The sequence below is a fragment of the Manis javanica genome, chromosome 8 (genome assembly GCF_040802235.1).
Source record: "Manis javanica isolate MJ-LG chromosome 8, MJ_LKY, whole genome shotgun sequence".
Lineage (NCBI taxonomy): Eukaryota > Metazoa > Chordata > Mammalia > Pholidota > Manidae > Manis > Manis javanica.
Window position 1 is genome coordinate 62,632,291 of NC_133163.1, and position 19,244 is coordinate 62,651,534.

The 19,244-nt window shown below is 34.7% G+C and overlaps 1 protein-coding gene across 7 annotated transcripts in view; it reads left to right on the forward strand.

Annotated features, from left to right (window-relative positions):
• Nucleotides 1-19,244, forward strand: part of RALGAPA1 (Ral GTPase activating protein catalytic subunit alpha 1) — a 266,532-nt gene that overhangs the window by 97,754 nt on the left and 149,534 nt on the right. For 4 of the 7 annotated variants that reach the window (XM_073211346.1, XM_073211345.1, XM_073211347.1 and 1 more), the window contains 4 exons: nt 5,361-6,890; nt 8,650-8,774; nt 9,840-10,056; nt 11,081-11,257. In XM_073211346.1, coding sequence (XP_073067447.1) covers nt 5,361-6,890; nt 8,650-8,774; nt 9,840-10,056; nt 11,081-11,257 — 2,049 coding nt within the window. Of the gene's footprint in view, nt 1-5,360; nt 6,891-7,571; nt 7,650-8,649; nt 8,775-9,839; nt 10,057-11,080; nt 11,258-19,244 lie in introns of all 7 variants that reach the window. The other 3 variants (XM_073211350.1, XM_037025513.2, XM_073211348.1) reach the window with 2 other exon arrangements.

The window sequence follows — 19,244 nt, forward strand, 5'->3', positions numbered from 1 at the left end:
AAGAAACTCCTTTTAATTCCTTTTTTTTTACTTTTAATATATGAGATTTAAAAGAATGGACCATCAATGTTCAAAGTGCCTTGCTTTCACCCAGCCCTTTTTTCTTGTCCACTGTTTTTGGTTAGATGTCCCTTCTACTCACATTGTTGTGAATGTGATGCCATATGATATAGCTTTACATAGACTAAACTAGTTGAATAGCTGAATATCCTTGAAAAGTTTTTCTTAAGCTCTGGGGACTAATTCAAGGTCATTGGCAACTTGTGTCAGTGACATTAGTTCCTAACATCAAACTCATCTCTAACAGTTGAAAAATTATTTTTTTCCCAGGCTCCTGCCTTAGATTTTGATATAATGTATTAGGGATTGCACAAGTATCCAACATTATGTTTTAAAGCTATACAAGTAATACTGGTGTCTGGGCAAGTATACGCTCCCTGTCCTTTCTCCTACACTAGATTGTACTTTTACACATTTTGTGGCCTAGCCTAGCCATCTTTATTTTCCTGATAAATGGATTAGAGAGAAGCCAGAAATCCCAATAATTGTTCTTAAGCAAATTAGCTTTTACTACGAAAAACTAATAGTTTAATGAAAGAAGGAATGTAAAAGTATAAGCATGGCAGGCAGCTGACTTCATTTATACTTTATAATTATTTAATATTATTTTCTAATCAAGAACTGGGTTTCTAACCCTGGAGTTAAGTTTACAGACCCACTTTCTTCTAACTAGTTTTGAAAACTGCTAATTTATTTACCATATTTGTTACTGGTAGTCTAGGCCATACTATATAGGTTGCTAATGTAATTAACAAGGATTCATTGTTTGAATTGAGCTCTGTAGAGCAAAATATTTTGATTTTTTTACTTATGTTTCTGAATAACAGGAGAAAGAAAATGGTATCTTTCATGCCCCATCCTGTTCCTAAATTCAGCCTAAACAGGAGGAGAATTTTTGATCTGTGATCAAGCAAGTTGGCCCTTGTTTATACAGTCAAGGAATTTCTTTCTTCTTATCATCAACATGTGATAGCAACCTTTTACAAGCCTTCCTATGTATAATCTCCTGCTTCTAGTATAATTCTAAATTAGATTTTTTTTTTTTGCTGACATAATCTGTTAATTTTTTTAAAAGTACATATCACTCGAACTTTGAAGCTAACTTAAAGCATGTAACATGTTCATAAACAAAACAGTATAATTTTTTTAACATAAAAAACATTTGGGCATTTGTCTGTTTCCAAGAATTTGAGTCAGGGAAGCAATATTAAAAGGGTGAAAGAGTAGAAGATAATTAAGTGGTTTAAATTTTAGTAATCTAAAATTAAAATTAATTATTTGAGCTTGGTTTGTTGTTTTTCAGTGTATTCATATGATTTCAATTAAATAGGTACTGCTTTGAATCACCTACACATTGAGCATCTAATCTTAAAAAGATGTGGCATTTTTACTAGACTCTCAAAGTTGAAAACACAAATGCTCTATAGTTGTTAACTTCTTTGAAAGTACATCGCCATTGTTGACCAAATATGAAAAAAAATCTTACATTACATAAAGGACATGATCATTTAGGTAATTACAGAAAAAATTGATTAGTTCCAGTAATTAGAGAAAAAACTGGAGCCTCAATGGCATCAGTTTCTGTATAAACTAATATAAATGATTTTATGAATTCAGGAGCTATAAAAATATTACTGATAGGTAATGTTTTGTGATTGGATGAAAAATAGGATTTAACTTTGGGAAAAGGGATTTTGGTACTTGATTCTGTACCTTGCTTTAGAAATTATTAAATTTTCTAGTGATATATTAGTTTTATAACTTAAAAGGTTTTTTCCTGAGGAAGTAGCTGACTTTACTAAGTAGCAGCTACTATTTTTTTAAAACAAAAGACATGTTTTCCTTCTGCTAGTATTTACTAAGCTCCTATAAGCGACAAGAGCTATTTCAAGCAATGGGGATATTGTGATGTTAATGAAAACAAAAATCTGAAGAAATACAAATTCTAGTGGAAGAAAAAAGTTTTTACACATTACAAGCTAATATTATACTTAAATTTCCAGCCTATCTTTAGAAATAGCAAAGAAAACTTTTCTTTGAAACAGAATATTCAGAAAAAAACTACTGTTTAATCCAGAAATAATTTCCAACACGTTAATACTAAACATTATTAAGGAAAAACAGAGATAAACTTGACATTTCTAGTACTTTGTAAGCTCTATCAGAAGCATTTTCTCAATCTTCAAAGGTTTTAAAATTTTTATCTTAAAACTTGTTTTGCTCATTCAGTGGTTACTAATACTTGAGATTAAAGTAATTTAATTTAGAGGCTGCTGTTTTCCAAGGTAAAATATAAGCAGGGTAATTAAATTGTTTTAAAGATCATTTTTGTTTAAACCATATCCTACCATTATTTTCAGCAGTCCAATACAAAGTTTGTGAGTTGTTCTATAAAATTTACTAATGTTTTGTATTTGACTAAGTTTCCAGTTCTAAGATTCTTATCTTTATCAAGAGAAATCATTGTGCTACTTTATAATTCCTTAATAATACAATTACTTTTTATCAGTGTAAAAAATGAATTATTTCGTGAATATGTAACTTTATTCAAGAGATTGATAACAAGAGTGATTTTTGCCTTACTTCAAATCCCAGCTGTCTACTTTCTGTGTAGCCTCAGGCAAGTCACTTAAATAGTTTCATCATCTATAAAATGGAGATGATAACACCTACACTTCCTAGAGTTTTTATGAAGATTAAATGGGTTAATATATGTAAGATGCTTAGAATAATCCTAGTATGTAGAAAAGACTATATATGGTATAGATATTATATAGTCTTTTTCTCCTTAACAAAATTCAGGTATATTTCTTTACAATGTCTTTAATTTGGCTTGTTAGAGCCAATTCTGTTTAAGTGCTGACATTGGTTTCCTGCCAACAGTAACTTTTTTATTTTATTTTATTTTATTAGTATTGTCATATGCCCACATAAGAACTAATATTTAAAACTTAAAACTTTGGAAAATCTTTTTATATAAATTTAAATTCTCTAATGGCATTAGTGATAGAAAAATTGTTCCCTTTTTTTGAAGTTCTTACCTTCTTAGATTTGCTTGAAAGCTTTAGTCAGTCATATTACGATAACAAAAGTTTAGAGAAAAAAACCCTTAGGCTGAAATAATGGTTAAGTTTTCTAATAGTGGAAGGTGAGGACTGGGTTTGGGAAGAAATTTCTAAAAACAGAACTTCAGTAATCTTTACTGGCTTCTTCAGAATGGAAAAATTAAGAAATATCCATAAAGGTATTTAGAAATTAAAAATAATCTACTTTTTTCTTGAAGTTCATGTATTTGCTAGTCACACATCACTAGATTTTAGTATGGTCTTAAGATTTTGAGATTGAATTTGGAGCTGATAAAATAAAATTCAAACTAAAATTCTGAAGAATTTTTATAGAAAAGTTGTATAGTCTTCATCCTTTGCTGAGTCCTATTGGAATATTTTGTGTAAAGAAACTTGGAATTTCTTGACTATAATCTCCTCTAGGCAGGGGTTCTTAGGGTTTATTATAGAAGATTTATATAACAAACCAAAATACATTTGTCCAGATGCACAGATTTACATTAGTTATCTGTAGCAGTTATACGCAAGAGTATAAATGCGTAAATGTGATGTTCTTGAGGAAATGTTTAACTTTTCGTTTAGAAGAATTTTTAAGTTGAGTAAATGAAGAAAAAGGCTCACTTCATTTTTAAGAGTATTATATTCCCCTTAATGATGAAATAAATTAATTGTTACAACTTTAAGAGATAATGAGTATTTGATGTTGGGAGTCTAAATATATGTCTTTAGGAATATAGTGGAATCTTGGCATAATACAAACTTCTCTTGATCTGAATTTAGTATAAAGTGGCCCCTTTTGCACCTCATGCAAAGAGGGTAATATGAATGAAATAGTAGAAAAACTAGCCTCCTTTCATCCATTACATGGATCCTGAGGATATTTTGAATTGTCATCTACATTTTATAAATGGGGGCACTAATCTCAGAGACTAGAGGAAGAAAAACTAAGTTCTGGACCTAACACCATCCGTAAATTAATTTGAGATCTTGGACAAAGTCACTGTTTTACTATGAAACTAAATCTCATTTTGATTGTTCAGTTAGTTTTATTATTTACAACCTTTGCAAGCCTAATGAGTAGCAACATCTGACTTTTTGATCCTTTGTCCTTTCTTCATTATATTTTGCTGGCCTCCAGAAAAAATCTTAATAGTTATTTCTAAGTAACATAAAGGCCACAATGAATTCATTGACACTATTTTACTTCTGAAATTCTTAACTTTTATATATCTGTATAGTTAAATAGTATTTCATCTTGTGATTTTCAATTTCAATAAATATTTTTGAGGATTTACCATATACTTAGCACTTCAAGCAGCAGAAACAATTCAGTGACATGGTACAGGAAGCCCACCTCTCAGACTTTTCTAAATTTGAGAAAAAGTGACTTCACCTCTTTGGGCCTCAATTTCCTCAGAGAGTTAAATTAGTTAATCTCCAATGGCCATTTTGACTAAAATTTGTGATTCTTAAGAGATGTAAGACAGGTTCAGCTTTTAGAGTTTGATGCTTATTTGATGGAAAGGGCTAATGATAAAGGTTTCTTCCTAAGTAGATTAAATGGTGTTTGTGTTAGAAATGAAAAAATACAATTTTTTAAATGATTCATTTTACTTGATAGGGATGAATTGATTTTAATACTATAACAAAATAAAGTAAAACACCTAATAGAACAGATAAATAGTTTCCTAGCAAAGAACTTTAGGAAGAGGATGGAAATACCCATTTGTAATATATGATCAAGCAGATAGGTAAAATTTGAAGAAAAGATGATGCCTCTTGCCTGGTAAGGAAGGCAACAGGCCAATTTATGAGACCCTATAAGATTCTGTGATGGGATATTTAGATCGGCTTTTCATGTTAAGATGTACTTTTTCTCCTTAGAACTTAAAGAAGTAGTAAAAATTGAACAGCAAGTTTGAATTGCTTGATTTATTGGCACAGCTCTATCTTTAACTGCACTTCCAAATGTTTCATCATTTCACTGTGTTTCTGTGCATGTAACATCTTAAAATATATTCTGGTAATTTTCTAATTCATTGACACTACATGCTATATTGGCTTGTGCTCATCATTACTTAAAATCAGATTTGTATCTTTAATAGATTTTCTTTCATTGAGCTTTAAAAAATCTCAATGTTTTGTTTTTTAAGCATTTGTGTAGGGTATGGTTGAAATTAATACTTATGTTTCATATTCACATAGTTCCTACTCCTCATAATTTTTTTTTTATAGATATTGATGATGCTCAAATACTTCCGCGCCCAACTAGAGTCAGACATTTTTCGCAAAGTGAAGATACTGGAAATGAAGTTTTTGGTGCTTTGAATGAGGAGCAACCATTGCCTAGAAGTAGCAGCACTTCTGACATCTTGGAACCATTCAGTGTTGAACGAGCCAAAGGTGCAGTTCCTGTCATTGACAGTTCATCCCGTCATGCGCCAAGCTTGCAGAGTTCCACAGAAGCTTCTTCAATAACTAGATCCACTGAAAGCCACATCACTGATACTCATAGTAGAGAGTCTTCTCTGGAAGTTGGTGATAGCATATATGACCATCTCTGTCACTTAATAGATCCAGTAGAACTTGCAGATTCAGCTTTTGAACAAATCCAGTACATTGACCTTGAAGGAGATGACGATCTTCTTTCCTCCCTGAAAGAATATTTTAAAGAAAACCAGGAAAATCATAGTAAAAATGAGTTAGGTAAAGATCCAGCTTCACAGGAAGTGATCACTGCAGTAAATAAGGATGAGAGATCATCCTTAGATAAACTAGAATACATAGACCAGGAAAATAAATCAGAAAATATTACCTCTTTTGTTGGGACTCCTGAAAACATACAGTTTGAAAAAGAACCAAACTCAGCTGTCCTCATAAGTAATATTGCACCTAACCAGTTAGACAGTTCTACAAGAACAAAAACTTCTGAAAAGTGTAAGCAACTGAACAGTGATAAAAAGTCATCAGAACCTAGTTCAGGTAGCCCTTGTAATAAAGAAAAGAAAAAACATCTGTATAGACAAACAGCCACAGAATTAGATGCCTGTGTAGATGTAACACTGTTTGAAAAGGTTAAGGGTGTGCAAATTAATGAAAAAATCACTGTCCCACATGTTTTGCATGCCAAGAAAACTACACTAAAAGCACCTGTTAACCATAGAATGCCTCATGTTACAAGCACTAGCAAGCTTTCTCCAACTAAAAGGAGCTTATCTGAATCAGTAACTCATAGAGCCAAAATCATGAAAATTGCTACTAAAAAACGAAATAGTGTTCATGTTACTTTTAGACCATCTACTGAGTCAGTTCAGTTTTATAATCCTCTGGAAAACAAAGAAGCTCCATGGAAGGTGAGACTACGAAAGCTCAGTGGCTTTAGTGGGAGCACCAGCAGTCCCCATACCAGCTCTAATAGTGCTACAGAGCCAGTGAAACCTGGTGTGTACAGGCCCCTGGATACGATTAGTATAGCATCAGGAAGTAGTCAAACAATTAAGGAATCTACAGAGATTCCCACTACCACATTACAAAAAGAAGAAATTGCAAGTAATCAGTTAGGTAGTCGTAGTACTCTTAGGTCATCAAGTCATGAGGCAGGACTGCAGCAGGGCTCCCTGGGTGGCGTTTATAAAACTGTTGTACATGCTCTTTCGAAGCCGAAGGCAAATGTTTCCCCACAGAGGCAGAACAGAATGCCACCAGAGGCTCCACTGAGAGATCTGTACAGTCATGTAATGGGCTATTTTGGAAGGAAAGCTGCAGGTGAGCACTAACAGTGTGCAGAGTGCAAAAGGAGAAAGACAGCACCAGTTTGGCTTAATGCAGCTGAAGCAAGCTATAAGTAATCAAAAAGCTTTGGGATGGTCACTGCTTTCTCTCTGTTTGGTTATGCATGCGCCTTTTCCCAGCTGTGTTTTCCCCAGCATAAAATGTTTATTTCAATTACTAATTTCCTTATAAGTCATTTAGTTAAACCTCTTTGCTGCTGAACAAGATAGGAAAAATGAAGATACAGGCAAATTTTAGTGACCTTTCAAAGGCTGTTAAATGTTTTTCTGAGCATGTACTACATGAGCCTTGGAATTCAGCTTTCTGAGGAGCTGGAATACTTTCTCCCCTGCCCCTCTATAGTTATTTAAGAGGGCACCAGCTAATTTACTTGAGTTTTTATTGGTACTGTTGATTTATTTGGTTTTATCTTTTTTCTTAGTAGAAAATTGCTTTGACATTATATAGCATAGTGGAAATCAAGGTCCTACAACGAGCCCCCAACGTTTTTAGTTATCATTGAAGAGGAAATTATTTCTTAAATCTCAAAGTGGATTTAGTTACTTTTCATTTAAGCTATTTCCAAACTGTAGGCTTTTTAGTTTTGCATTCGTTTATATAGAATGCAAGTTATGTCCTTGATACACTTATTACTCTCTTTTTCTGAGATTTTAGATGTGCAAGGTTTCATGATAGCCAATCATGATTTAAATATGGAACCTCTATGGACAGATTACAGAAAGCAAGATTATGGTAACTGTTTTATCTTGATTTAAATTAAAATAACTTTGCAGATATAGAAAATTAACTTTCAGCAGTAAGGAAGGTTTTGATTTTATTTGTTTAACATGGGTTTTTTAGCATGATTAACAGAACGCTGATAATGCATCTTGCATTGAGCCATTAATGCCACTTGAGGGCGGTATTTGACAGCTTAGCAAAGCCTGGCCAGTAATGTATAAAGATAATGGTATTTCACAATGAACACCTGACCAGTGTATGTTCTTAACCTGTAATGCTTTGTAGTTCATTAGAAATATAAACAGTGCTGATTTTCTTCTAATTTCAGAGAAGTAAACTTTTCAATGGAATAATAGTGAAATAAATACCTTATTTCCTCTAAGTTTGTATCCTAATTTTAAATCTTTCCTGTTAATGCAAATCATGTGATCATTAAAAAAAATCAAAATAATTATTGTGGGTTTTTCTACAGAAAAACCTGTGTGGAAATAAACCTCTTTCTTAAAGCAGTGAAATTAGATTTTATAGTGAAAAGAAACAATATTATGTCCAAATCATAGAATTTTCATTTATAAATATCCAATTTTGAATGCATTTATGTCCCACTGAGATTTGCAGAGATTCAAAGGATATATTTCTTGCAAATATTCTTTGGAGGAAAATGTAATTATAAATTATTAAGGCTCTAAATAGAGGCATAGAGGCAGGAAGAAAGATAAATATACCAGTTTCTTTATAGGCAATATTAACCTAACTCCAACTAGTGCTTGTCTGTAAGCTTTCTTGCTGTTTAGGGTTGTATTGAAGATTGACTAACATCTGCTTAGTTAAATAAAATAAATACCAATTTACTAATTCTTAAACTTAAATCTAAAAGAAGAGATTATTTATAAGTGCATGTTTGGCAATAATTGATATAGCATAGGTAATTTGCAGTTATTTTGTGTGTTTCAAATTTAGAAAATACAGCTAAGTCTTTCCTCACTATATATAGTTATTTATTTATTTTTAGTCAGTAAAGAGGACATGAGCCCAAAACTGCCCCCTCTTAATAGTGATACTGGCAGCAGCAATGCTAATGTTCCTGATCTGATGGATGAGTTTATAGCAGAACGACTTCGAAGTGGTAATGCCTCAGTAAGTGTTACTTTATTTTATTTATTTGGTTTTAGAGAGAAAAGTAAAGAAACTAAAAGCTACATTTCTATTTGTGTATTTATTTACATATGTGGCAATTTTTATTCAAAACAGCCTTCCCCCAGAATTTAACCCATTTTTTGAATTAAGATTTTTAAATTATATTTTTATAATAATTTTTATCCTTAGACATAAAACAAGCAGCTTATAGTTTTGACCAGGGTGAAAGATTGGAATATCTGTTTGCTCAGGTACCCTAGTAAAGCCTCTATCTTCTTAGTCCTCCCTGTATTTTTCATCTTTGCTCATAAGTTACCCTAATGCCCACTGCCAGCCCTCAGCAGGAAAGATAACAATGGTAGTCTTCTGGCCCAACTGCCATAATTTTAGTAACATAAATATCAGTTGTTTAATCATTCCAGATAACTTTGGAAGGGATTTTAAAATTATCTTTACTGAGTGTTAGGATTATGATAAAATGAAAATAGAAGCACTTATATCCCTAATAGTACTTAATTGTTAAGGAAACATATAGTTTGAATTGCTTTTTGTAAATGATCATATTACATTTAGATTTCAACTTGTCTTTAGTAAAAGTCTATATAGCTCCATTACATTTCCCTAGGTTTTCTTTTTTTAAGTTTTTTCTCTCAAGTGGGGAAAAAATTTACAGAAGCATACTATATGTAACCATTATAGAATAACATCTTTGCCATCATTCTTCCTTTCCTCCACTAGCTCTTCTATGTGCTTCTTCATTTAACGTTTGAATACTTTGCTCTTTCTGTTGTCTTAACTTTATTCCATAGATTCTTCTGAGGCTTAAAAATCTTGGGCCTAGCAACTATGACGTTTGGGTTTTTGCTTTAGGCAGACCAAACAGTAAGTAGTTCAGGCTTCAGCTCTGTACAGTTAAATATATGGATAGTACGCTTTCCCCCTCCTATTTCAGGCCCTAAAATTCAACATTTATTCTGATGATTCTCTTGGATATTAAAAATTTCAGATGCTTAATGAGAATAAAAAGAAAACATTTAAATGGTTAAATATTTCTTGAATTTTTAGACTATGACAAGAAGAGGAAGTAGTCCAGGCAGCCTCGAAATACCCAAAGACCTCCCTGATATTCTAAACAAGCAGAACCAGATGCGCCCTGTTGATGACCCTGGTGTGCCCTCAGAATGGACTTCTCCTGCCAGTGCAGGGAGCAGTGATCTTATCAGCTCAGACAGTCATTCAGATTCTTTCAGTGCTTTCCAGTACGATGGCCGAAAATTTGACAGCAAGTATCTTTTTTTATTTGAGCAGTATGTTTTTTTTGTTGATCTTTTTCTGTTGTAGACTGACTTATAGATTATATAACCATCACCTTCCCTATAATGTTATTTAGATCCTCACATTATTTTGGTTTCATTTTTCAGTGAGATTCCAAAGGAAGTTTTAAAGAATCACTTTAAGTTGGGACCACATTATTTTGCCAAACATTTAAAAAACAATACTGTCCTTTCATAAGACAAGTCTATTTTAAGACCAAATATGTAGAAAGGAAAAAAAATATTAGGGTGGACTTGATATTAGAATAAAGGACAGTCATGGTTATGTGTTGGCACTATTTCAATAACTCCTGTTTGGGAACCACTTTATGTTCAGTGCCTCAGTACATTCAGTACAGTTGTGTTCTATGCTGTGGTACCCAGAATCTTTCTTAAATAGTTGCTTCATGTCAGAATGACATCAACGATATTATTTGGTGCTGTCTTGCTATCACATACAGCTTTTCTGCAGTAATTCTGTATTAAGCTTGACAGTGAAGGGTACCAGAATTTTAAAAAAGAATGACAACCTTGGGAACCAAATTTTTGAAGAGCTGGGAGATGAATTGGAGAATTACATATTTCCCATTTCCATGGGTTATATGTTACTATGATCTCAGACTTCAAATATGATTTAAGCAAAAAATACATGGCATTTTTGGTAAAATTGAATTTTTTTAGATTATCAAATACCAGAAAAACAGTATGTATACTACCAGCTACCAGAAAACATGGATAAGAATAGTGATGGTATGTCTTTTATCATTAATAATAATAAGCTATAAGAATCTTTAAAAATTTGTTTCTAACTATAAAACTTGTTTTTAATTAGCATTATTTACATTTGCCTGAGTAATATGTAACTATAATCGATTTGGGAGTATGCTAAAACTTAACCATTTTGCTTATGTAAATCTTATAAATATTCTGTTTTGTAAATATTTTTGTTTTATAATTGGGACTTCCATATAGTAGCATGTCTTCTTTCTATAGGTTTTGGCTTTGGAGCTGATACTGGGATTGCATCCTCTGCTGATGTGGATTCAGGTTCTGGCCATCATCAATGTGGTGAAGAGCAGGAAGTGGCTAGTCTAACCACGCTTCAGATAGATTCTGAAACAAGCAGTCTTAATCAACAAGCTTTCTCTGCTGAAGTTGCAACGGTTACTGGTAAAGTTACTCAAGGGAATGTCTTTCTTAAATGCATTTTCTTAAGCCATCAAAGAATCTGTTTAGAATTTTATTTGTTAGATGTTAGTACTTGTATCTATTTATTATTTTTTTCACTCATATTTATGTAACAATGGAGGGGGAAAAATTAAGAGTTTCTTGACCTGGAGACCACATGGATAAGCTTCAGGGGACTCTGAACTCCTAATACTGTTATGTCAGATTTTGTATGTGTTTGCACCAGAGCATTTTTTGATGCAGTTTTTAAATAGATGACCAAAAAAGTTAAGAAGTACTATTCTGTACCTTTTTCATTGTCTTCCAGAGTGAGTCTAGATTTTTATAGATTTCTTTGATGAAGTATTTATTATAAAAAACGCACACTAATAGAAGGCTTATTAGTGTATTAATATCCTATATTTATACAGTAACTTTTAGCAACTTTTTGTGTTTGGTCAAACCCAATGATAAAATGACGAGTGGGGTCCAAGAAAGTCAATCCTGAAATGCAGTGACAAGAGGGAGCCTGAACAGCTAGTTGTTCATAGCTCAGGGTTCCACTGATCCATATTCATTCTGGTTCCCATAGAAGTTTGATGCACTTTGATGGGTGATTATCCCTTCCAGTTTTAATAGCAGTAAGGTAGTTTTTGCATCTTGTGGTTGGCTGGAACTTGCCAGTCTGAAAGAGTGATTTCTATATATCTGAATTAGGCATATTTCTTTAGCCAAATCAAACAGATTCAATTTGGCAAACAGAATTCTCTGTAAATAGGAACCCATCATGTTTTCACATTGTACCTCTTCTTTTCCACATCTTTTCTATCAGTGCATAAGTAAGAACTTTAGCCTGCTGTATTGCAGAATGGTTGCTGAATGGAGGACAGGAGCCAGTTGTATTAGATCTAAGTCCTGTTATTACAGAATTAAATTACTCAAATTGAAATATCAGAGAAATTTCTTATTTTGTAATAAATATTGTTTATTGTAGTTATCCTTAAAGTAGATATAGATGAAAAGATAATCGGCATTACTAGTAATGTAAATAAAAACTACAGAACATAAATAAAAACTATGAGGTTATCAATAAACACGTAATAAACAGCTCAAGTTAAAAACACTGACAAAACCAAGTGTGGAAGTGGTCATGGAGCAACGAGAAATATATATTACCAGTGGAATGCAAAACGGTAGGACCACTCTGCAAAAATATGGCAGTATTTTTTAAATTAAACATACATTTACCATGTGACTTTCCTAGGTATCTACCTCAGATAGTTGTATGCGTAAGTTCATGACAGCATTACTCACAGTAGCTAAAAATTTAAAACAATCCAAATGTCCATCAACTAATGAATAGATAATCAAATTGTAGTTTATTAATTCATTGAATATTCATCAGATTGTTAGTAATAAAATTAAAGGCAGTAGTGATTCTCTTAATTGCTAATCTTTTTTTTTTCTTTGATATCATTAATCTACAATTCTATGAAGAACATTATGTTTACTAGGCTCCCCCCTTCACCAAGTCCCCCCACATACCCCTTCACAGTCACTGTCCATCTGCGTAGTAAGATGCTGTAAAATCACTACTTGTCTTCTCTGTGTTGCACAGCCCTCCCTGTACCCCCCCACGCACTATACATGCTAATGGTAATGCCCTCTTTCTTTTTCCCCACCCTTATCCCTCACTTCCCTCCCATCCTCCCCAGTCCCTTTCCCTTAGTAACTATTAGTCCATTCTTAAGTTCTGTGATTCTGCTGCTGTTTTGTTCCTTCAGTTTTCCTTTGTTCTTATACTCCACATATGAGTGAAATCATTTGGTACTTGTATTTCTCTGCCTGGCTTATTTCGCTGAGCATAATACCCTTTGGCTCCATCCATGTTGTTGTGAATGGTAGGATCTGTTTTTTTCTTATGGCTGAGTAATATTCCATTGTGTATATGTACCACATCTTCTTTATCCATTCATCTACTGGTGGACATTTAGGTTGCTTCCATATCATGGCTATTGAAAATGGTGCAGCGATAAACATAGGGGTGCATCTGTCTTTTTCAAACTGGAGTGCTGCATTCTTAGGGTAAATTCCTAGAAGTGGAATTCCTGGGTCAAATGGTATTTCTATTTTGAGCATTCTGAGGAACCTCCATACTGCTTTCCACAATGGTTGAAATAGTTTACGTTCCCACCAGCTGTGTAGGAGGGTTCCCCTTTCTCCATAGCCTCACCAACATTTGTTATTGTTTGTTTTTCGATGATGGCGATCCTTACTGGTGTGAGGTGATATCTCATTGTGGTTTTAATTTGCGTTTCTCTGATGATTAGCGATGTGGAGCATCTTTTCATGTGCCTGTTCGCCATCTGGATTTCTTCTTTAGAGAACTGTCTGTTGAGCTCCTCTGCCCATTTTTTAATTCGATTATTTGCTTTCTGTTTGTTGAGGCGTGTGGGCTCCTTATATATTTTGGATGTCAATCCTTTATTGGATCTGTCATTTATGAATATATTCTCCCATACTGTAGGATACCTTTTTGTTCTGTTGTTGGTGTCCTTTGCTGTACAGAAGCTTTTTAGCTTGATATAGTCCCACTTGCTCATTTTTGCTTTTGTTTCCCTTGCCCAGGGAGATATGTTCATAAAGAAGTCACTCATGTTTATGTATAAGAGGTTTTTGCCTATGTTTTTTTCTAAGAGTTTTATGGTGTCATGACTTACATTCAGGTCTTTGATCCATTTGGAGTTTACTTTTGTGTATGGGGTTAGACTGTGATCCAGTTTCATTCTCTTACATGTAGCTGTCCAGTTTTGCCAGCACCATCTGTTGAAGAGACTATCATTTCCCCATTGTATGTCCATGGCTCCTTTATTGTATATTAATTGGCCATATATGTTTGGGTTAATGTCTGGAGTCTCTATTCTGTTCCACTGGTCTGTGGCTCTGTTCTTGTGCCAGTACCAAATTGTCTTGATTACTGTGGCTTTGTAGTAGAGCTAGAAGGTCGGGAGCGAGATCACCCCACTTTATTCTTCCTTCTTAGGATTGCTTTGGCTATTCGGGGTCTTTGACGATTCCATATGAATTTTTGAACTATTTGTTTCACTTCATTGAAGAATGCTGTTGGTAATTTGACAGGGATTGTATCGAATCTGTATATTGCTTTGGGCAGGATGGCCATTTTGATGATATTAATTCTTCCTAGCCAGGAGCATAGGATGAGTGTCCATTTGTTAGTTACTTCTTTAATTTCTCTTAAGAGTGTCTTGTAGTTTTCAGGGTATAGGCTTTCAATTCTTTGGTTAGGTTTATTCCCAGGGATTTTATTGTTTTTGATGCAATTGTGAATGGAATTGTTTTCCTGATTTCTCTTTCTATTAGTTCATTGTTAGTGTATAGGAAAGCTACAGATTTCCGTGTGTTAATTTTGTATCCTGCAACTTTGCTGTATTCCGATATCAGTTCTAGTAGTTTTGGAGTGGAGTCTTTGGGGTTTTTTTATGTACAACATCATGTCATCTGCAAATAGTGACAGTTTAACTTCTTCTTTACCAATCTGGATTCCTTGTATTTCTTTGTTTTGTCTGATTGCCGTGGCTAGGACCTCCAGTACTATGTTAAATAACAGTGGGGAGATTGGGCATCCCTGTCTTGTTCCCAATCTCAGAGGAAAATCTTTCAGGTTCTCGCTGTTCAGTATAATGTTGGCTGTGGGTTTATCATATATGGCCTTTATTATGTTGAGGTACTTGCCCTTTATACCCATTTTGCTGAGAGTTTTTATCATGAATGGATGTTGAATTTTGTCGAATGCTTTTTCAGCATCTATGGAGATGATCATGTGGTTTTTGTCTTTCTTTTTATTGATGTGGTGGATGATGTTGATGGATTTTCAAATGTTGTACCATCCTTGCATCCCTAGGATGAATCCCACTTGGACATGGTGTATGATCCTTTTGATATATTTTTGAATTCGGTTTGCTAATATTTTATTGAGTATTTTTGCATCTACATTCATCAGGGTTATTGGTCTGTAATTTTCTTTTCTGGTGGGGTATTTGCCTGGTTTTGGTATTAGAGTGATGTTGGCTTCCTAGAATGAGTTTGGGAGTAATTCCTCCTCTACTATTTTTTGGAATACTTTAAGGAGAATAGGTATTTTGTCTTCTCTGTGTGTCTGATAAAATCCCGAGGTAAATCCGTCCGGCCTGGGGGGTTTTGTTCTTGGGTAGTTTTTTGATTACCATTTCAATTTCTTTGCTTGTAATTGGTTTGTTTAACTTTTGTGTTTCTTCCTTGGTCAGTCTTGGAAGGTTGTATTTTTCTAGGAAGTTGTCCATTTCTTCTAGGTTTTCCAGCTTGTTGGCATATAGGTTTTCATAGTAGTCTCTAATAATTCTTTGTATTTCTGTGGAGTCTGCCGTGATTTTTCCATTCTCATTTCTGATTCTGTTGATGTGTGTTGATTCTCTTTTTCTCTTAATAAGTTTGGCTAGAGGCTTATCTATTTTGTTTATTTTCTTAAAGAACCAGCTCTTGGTTTCATTGAGTTTTGCTATTGTTTTATTCTTCTCAATTTTGATTATTTCTTCTCTGATCTTTATTATGTCCCTCCTTCTGCTGACTTTAGGCCTCATTTGTTCTTCTTTTTCCAGTTTCGATAATTGTGATGTTAAACTATTCATTTGGGATTGTTCTTCCTTCTTCAAGTGCGCCTGGATTTCTATATACTTTCCTCTTAAGACTGCTTTCGCTGCGTCCCACAGAAGCCTCTCCTGATCTCCGCTGGTGCTGCTGGCGCACGTATCTGCTCTCAGTCCCTTCCGGCGCCACTGTCCCTGGCACGTGTTGCCACTCTCCCGCTTCTGGGCTGGTGTGTCAGGGTCCGTGCCAGTTGGAGGAACGACTAGCAGGCTGCTTAGTGCTGTGAGGGGCTTCAGAGCTCCACTGCCTCCCCGGGGTTTAGGGCGCCTAAGTTTCTCTGAGATACCCAGCTGCTGGCTATGGTTGCCGCGACAACTTCGTCCAGCTATGGGGTCCCTGTCTCTTTAGGACTTGCAGAAAGCACTCGCTTTTCTTATGTCTCAAGGGTGCTCGTTGCCGGGACCTGCCCACAGGTTTTGCTTTTCCATTTCTCTAATATCCAGCACCCCGTGCACCTTGTGTCTGCGTTCCAGGTGCGGATTTCTAGAGCTGGTTGTTTAGCAGTCCTGGGCTTTCACTCCCTCCCCATGCCGACTCCTTTCTTCCCGCCGGGTTTTGGGGTGAGGGAGCATTTGGGTCCCGACTGGCCATGGCTTGTATCTTACCTCCTTCGTGTGATGCCTAGTTCTCGCAGATGTAGATGTATCCTGGCTGTTGTACTGCATCCAGTGGTGTCTCTTTTAGGAGTAGTTGTATTTATTGTATTTTCATAAATATATATGTTTTGGGGAGGAGATTTCCTCTGAACTACTCATGCCGCCATCTTCCCGTGATCCCTCTAATTGCTACTCTTAATAAAAAATTTAACTTTTAGTTCTTAAAAATCAGATTTTTGTGGATGAAGATAATGCAGTGGAGATAAGAGAAATAAATTTATATTAAAAAGCATTTAGCTGAAAGATTGACTTTTTAAAATACACCTGAAGTTTTTGATAAACATTAGAGAGATTGTTTTCATTGTTTTCATCAAGTTGGTCTTTGTACTATAGTGTAGAATCCCTAAATTTCTGTAACTGTTATTTAATATATGATTTTGTGCCATGTGGATTTATACCAAATCTCAAATGAAAGAATGGGAACCTATCACCTACTGTGTATCATAATTGAGACTAATATGGTCATATGATTATCATTCAATAAGGCATTATTAGCTCTCTCTGTACTTTTTAAGGCATTAATTTAAAGTTCTGTATTTAAAAATTGTGTAATATGGAGTGACATATTTGGGGAATTGAAATAACACAAATATGTATTTAATTTACTTGGCTTTGTTTTACTGTTTAGAAAGAAGTAACGAGCAGGTTGATGATTATTGACTCTGGAATATTGATATTTCTAAAATAAAAAGATCTAATATATTTTTTTAATTGATGCATACTATGTTAGTTTCAGCTTAACAACAGTGATTTGACATTTGTATATTTTGCAAATGGTCACCACAATAAGTCTAGTTACCATGAGTCACCTTACAAAGTTAATACAGTGTATTGATTGTATTCCCCATGATGTACATTACAGTCCCATAACTTATGTATTTTGTAACTGGAAATTTGTCCTCCTTAATCTTCTTCATCCACTTACCTCCCCCTCTGGCTTCCAGATATCTATTCTGTGTATCTATGAGTCTGGGTTATGTTTGTTTTGGTTTAGTTTTGTTTTGTTTGCTTTTTAGAGTCTCCATGTAAGTGAAATCATGAGGTATTTGTCTTTGTTGACTTACTTCACTTACTATAATACTCTCAAGCTCTATCTGTGTTGCTGCAAACAGCAAGGTTTCATTCCTTTTTATGACTAATGTTTCATTGTATGTATATTCAGCATCTTCTGTATCCATTCCTCCATGGATGGATACTCAGGTTTCCATATCTTGGCCATTGTAAATAATGCTGCAATGAATGTAGTGGTGCACAGATCTTTTTGAATTGTGTGTTTTCTTCAGATAAATCAGGGAGTGGATTTGCTGGATCATATAGTAACTTGTAACTTGTAATTTTTGGAGAAACCTCCAGGCTGTTTTTCTATAGTGACTGCACCAATATGTATTCCTGCCAACAGCACATAATGGTTTTCTTTTCTCCTCATCATCACCAGTACTTATTTCCTATCTTTTTTTTTTGTATCATTAATCTACAATTACATGAGGAACCTTATGTTTACTAGAATCCTCCCTTTGCCAAGTACCCCCCACATACCCCATTAGTCAGTGTCCATCAGCGTAGTAAGATGCTGTAACGTCACTACTTGTCTTCTCTGTGTTGCACAGCCCTCCCCGTACCCCCCCCCCACATTATACATGCTAATCGTAAGATCCCCTTTCTTCTTCTCCCCCGTTCTCCCTCCCTTCCCACCCATCCTCCCCAGTCCCTTTCCCTTTGGTAACTGTTAGTCCTTTCTTGGGTTCTGTGAGTCTGCTGCTTTTTTATTCTTTAAGTTTTTCCTTTGTTCTTATATTCCACATATGAGTGAAATCATTTGGTACTTGTCTTTCTCCGCCTGGCTTATTTCACTGAGCATAATACCCTCTAGCTCCATCCATGTTGTTGCAAATGGTAGGATTTGTTTTCTTCTTATGGCTGAATAATATTCCACTGTGTATATGTACCACATCTTCTTTATCCATTCATCTACTGATGGACACTTAGGTTGCTTCCATTTCTTGGCTATTGTAAATAGTGCTGCAATAAACATCGGGTGCATCTGTCTTTTTCAAATTGGGCTGCTGCATTCTTAGGGTAAATTCCTAGAAGTGGGATCAAATGATATTTCCATTTTTAGTTTTTTGAGGAACCTCCATATTGCTTTCCAATGTTGAACCAGCTTACATTGCCACCAGCAGTGTAGGAGGGTTCCCCTTTCTCCACAACCTCACCAACATTTGTTGTTGTTTGTCTTTTGGATGGTGGTGATCCTTACTGGTGTGAGGTGATACCTCATTGTGGTTTTAATTTGCATTTCTCTGATGACTAGCGATGTGGAGCATCTTTTCATATGTGTTGGACATCTGAATTTCTTCTTTGGAGAACTGTCTGTTGAGCTCCTCTGCCCATTTTTTAATTGGATTGTTTGCTTTTTGTTTGTTGAGGTGTGTGTGCTCTTTATATATTTTGGGTGTCAACCCTTTATCGGATCTGTCATTTATGAATATATTCTCCCTTACTGTAGGGTACCTTTTTGTTCTATTGATGGTGTCCTTTGCTGTACAGAAGCTTTTCTGCTTGATAAAGTCCCACTTGTTCATTTTTGCTTTTGTTCCTCTTGCCCAGGGAGATATGTTCATGAAGAAGTT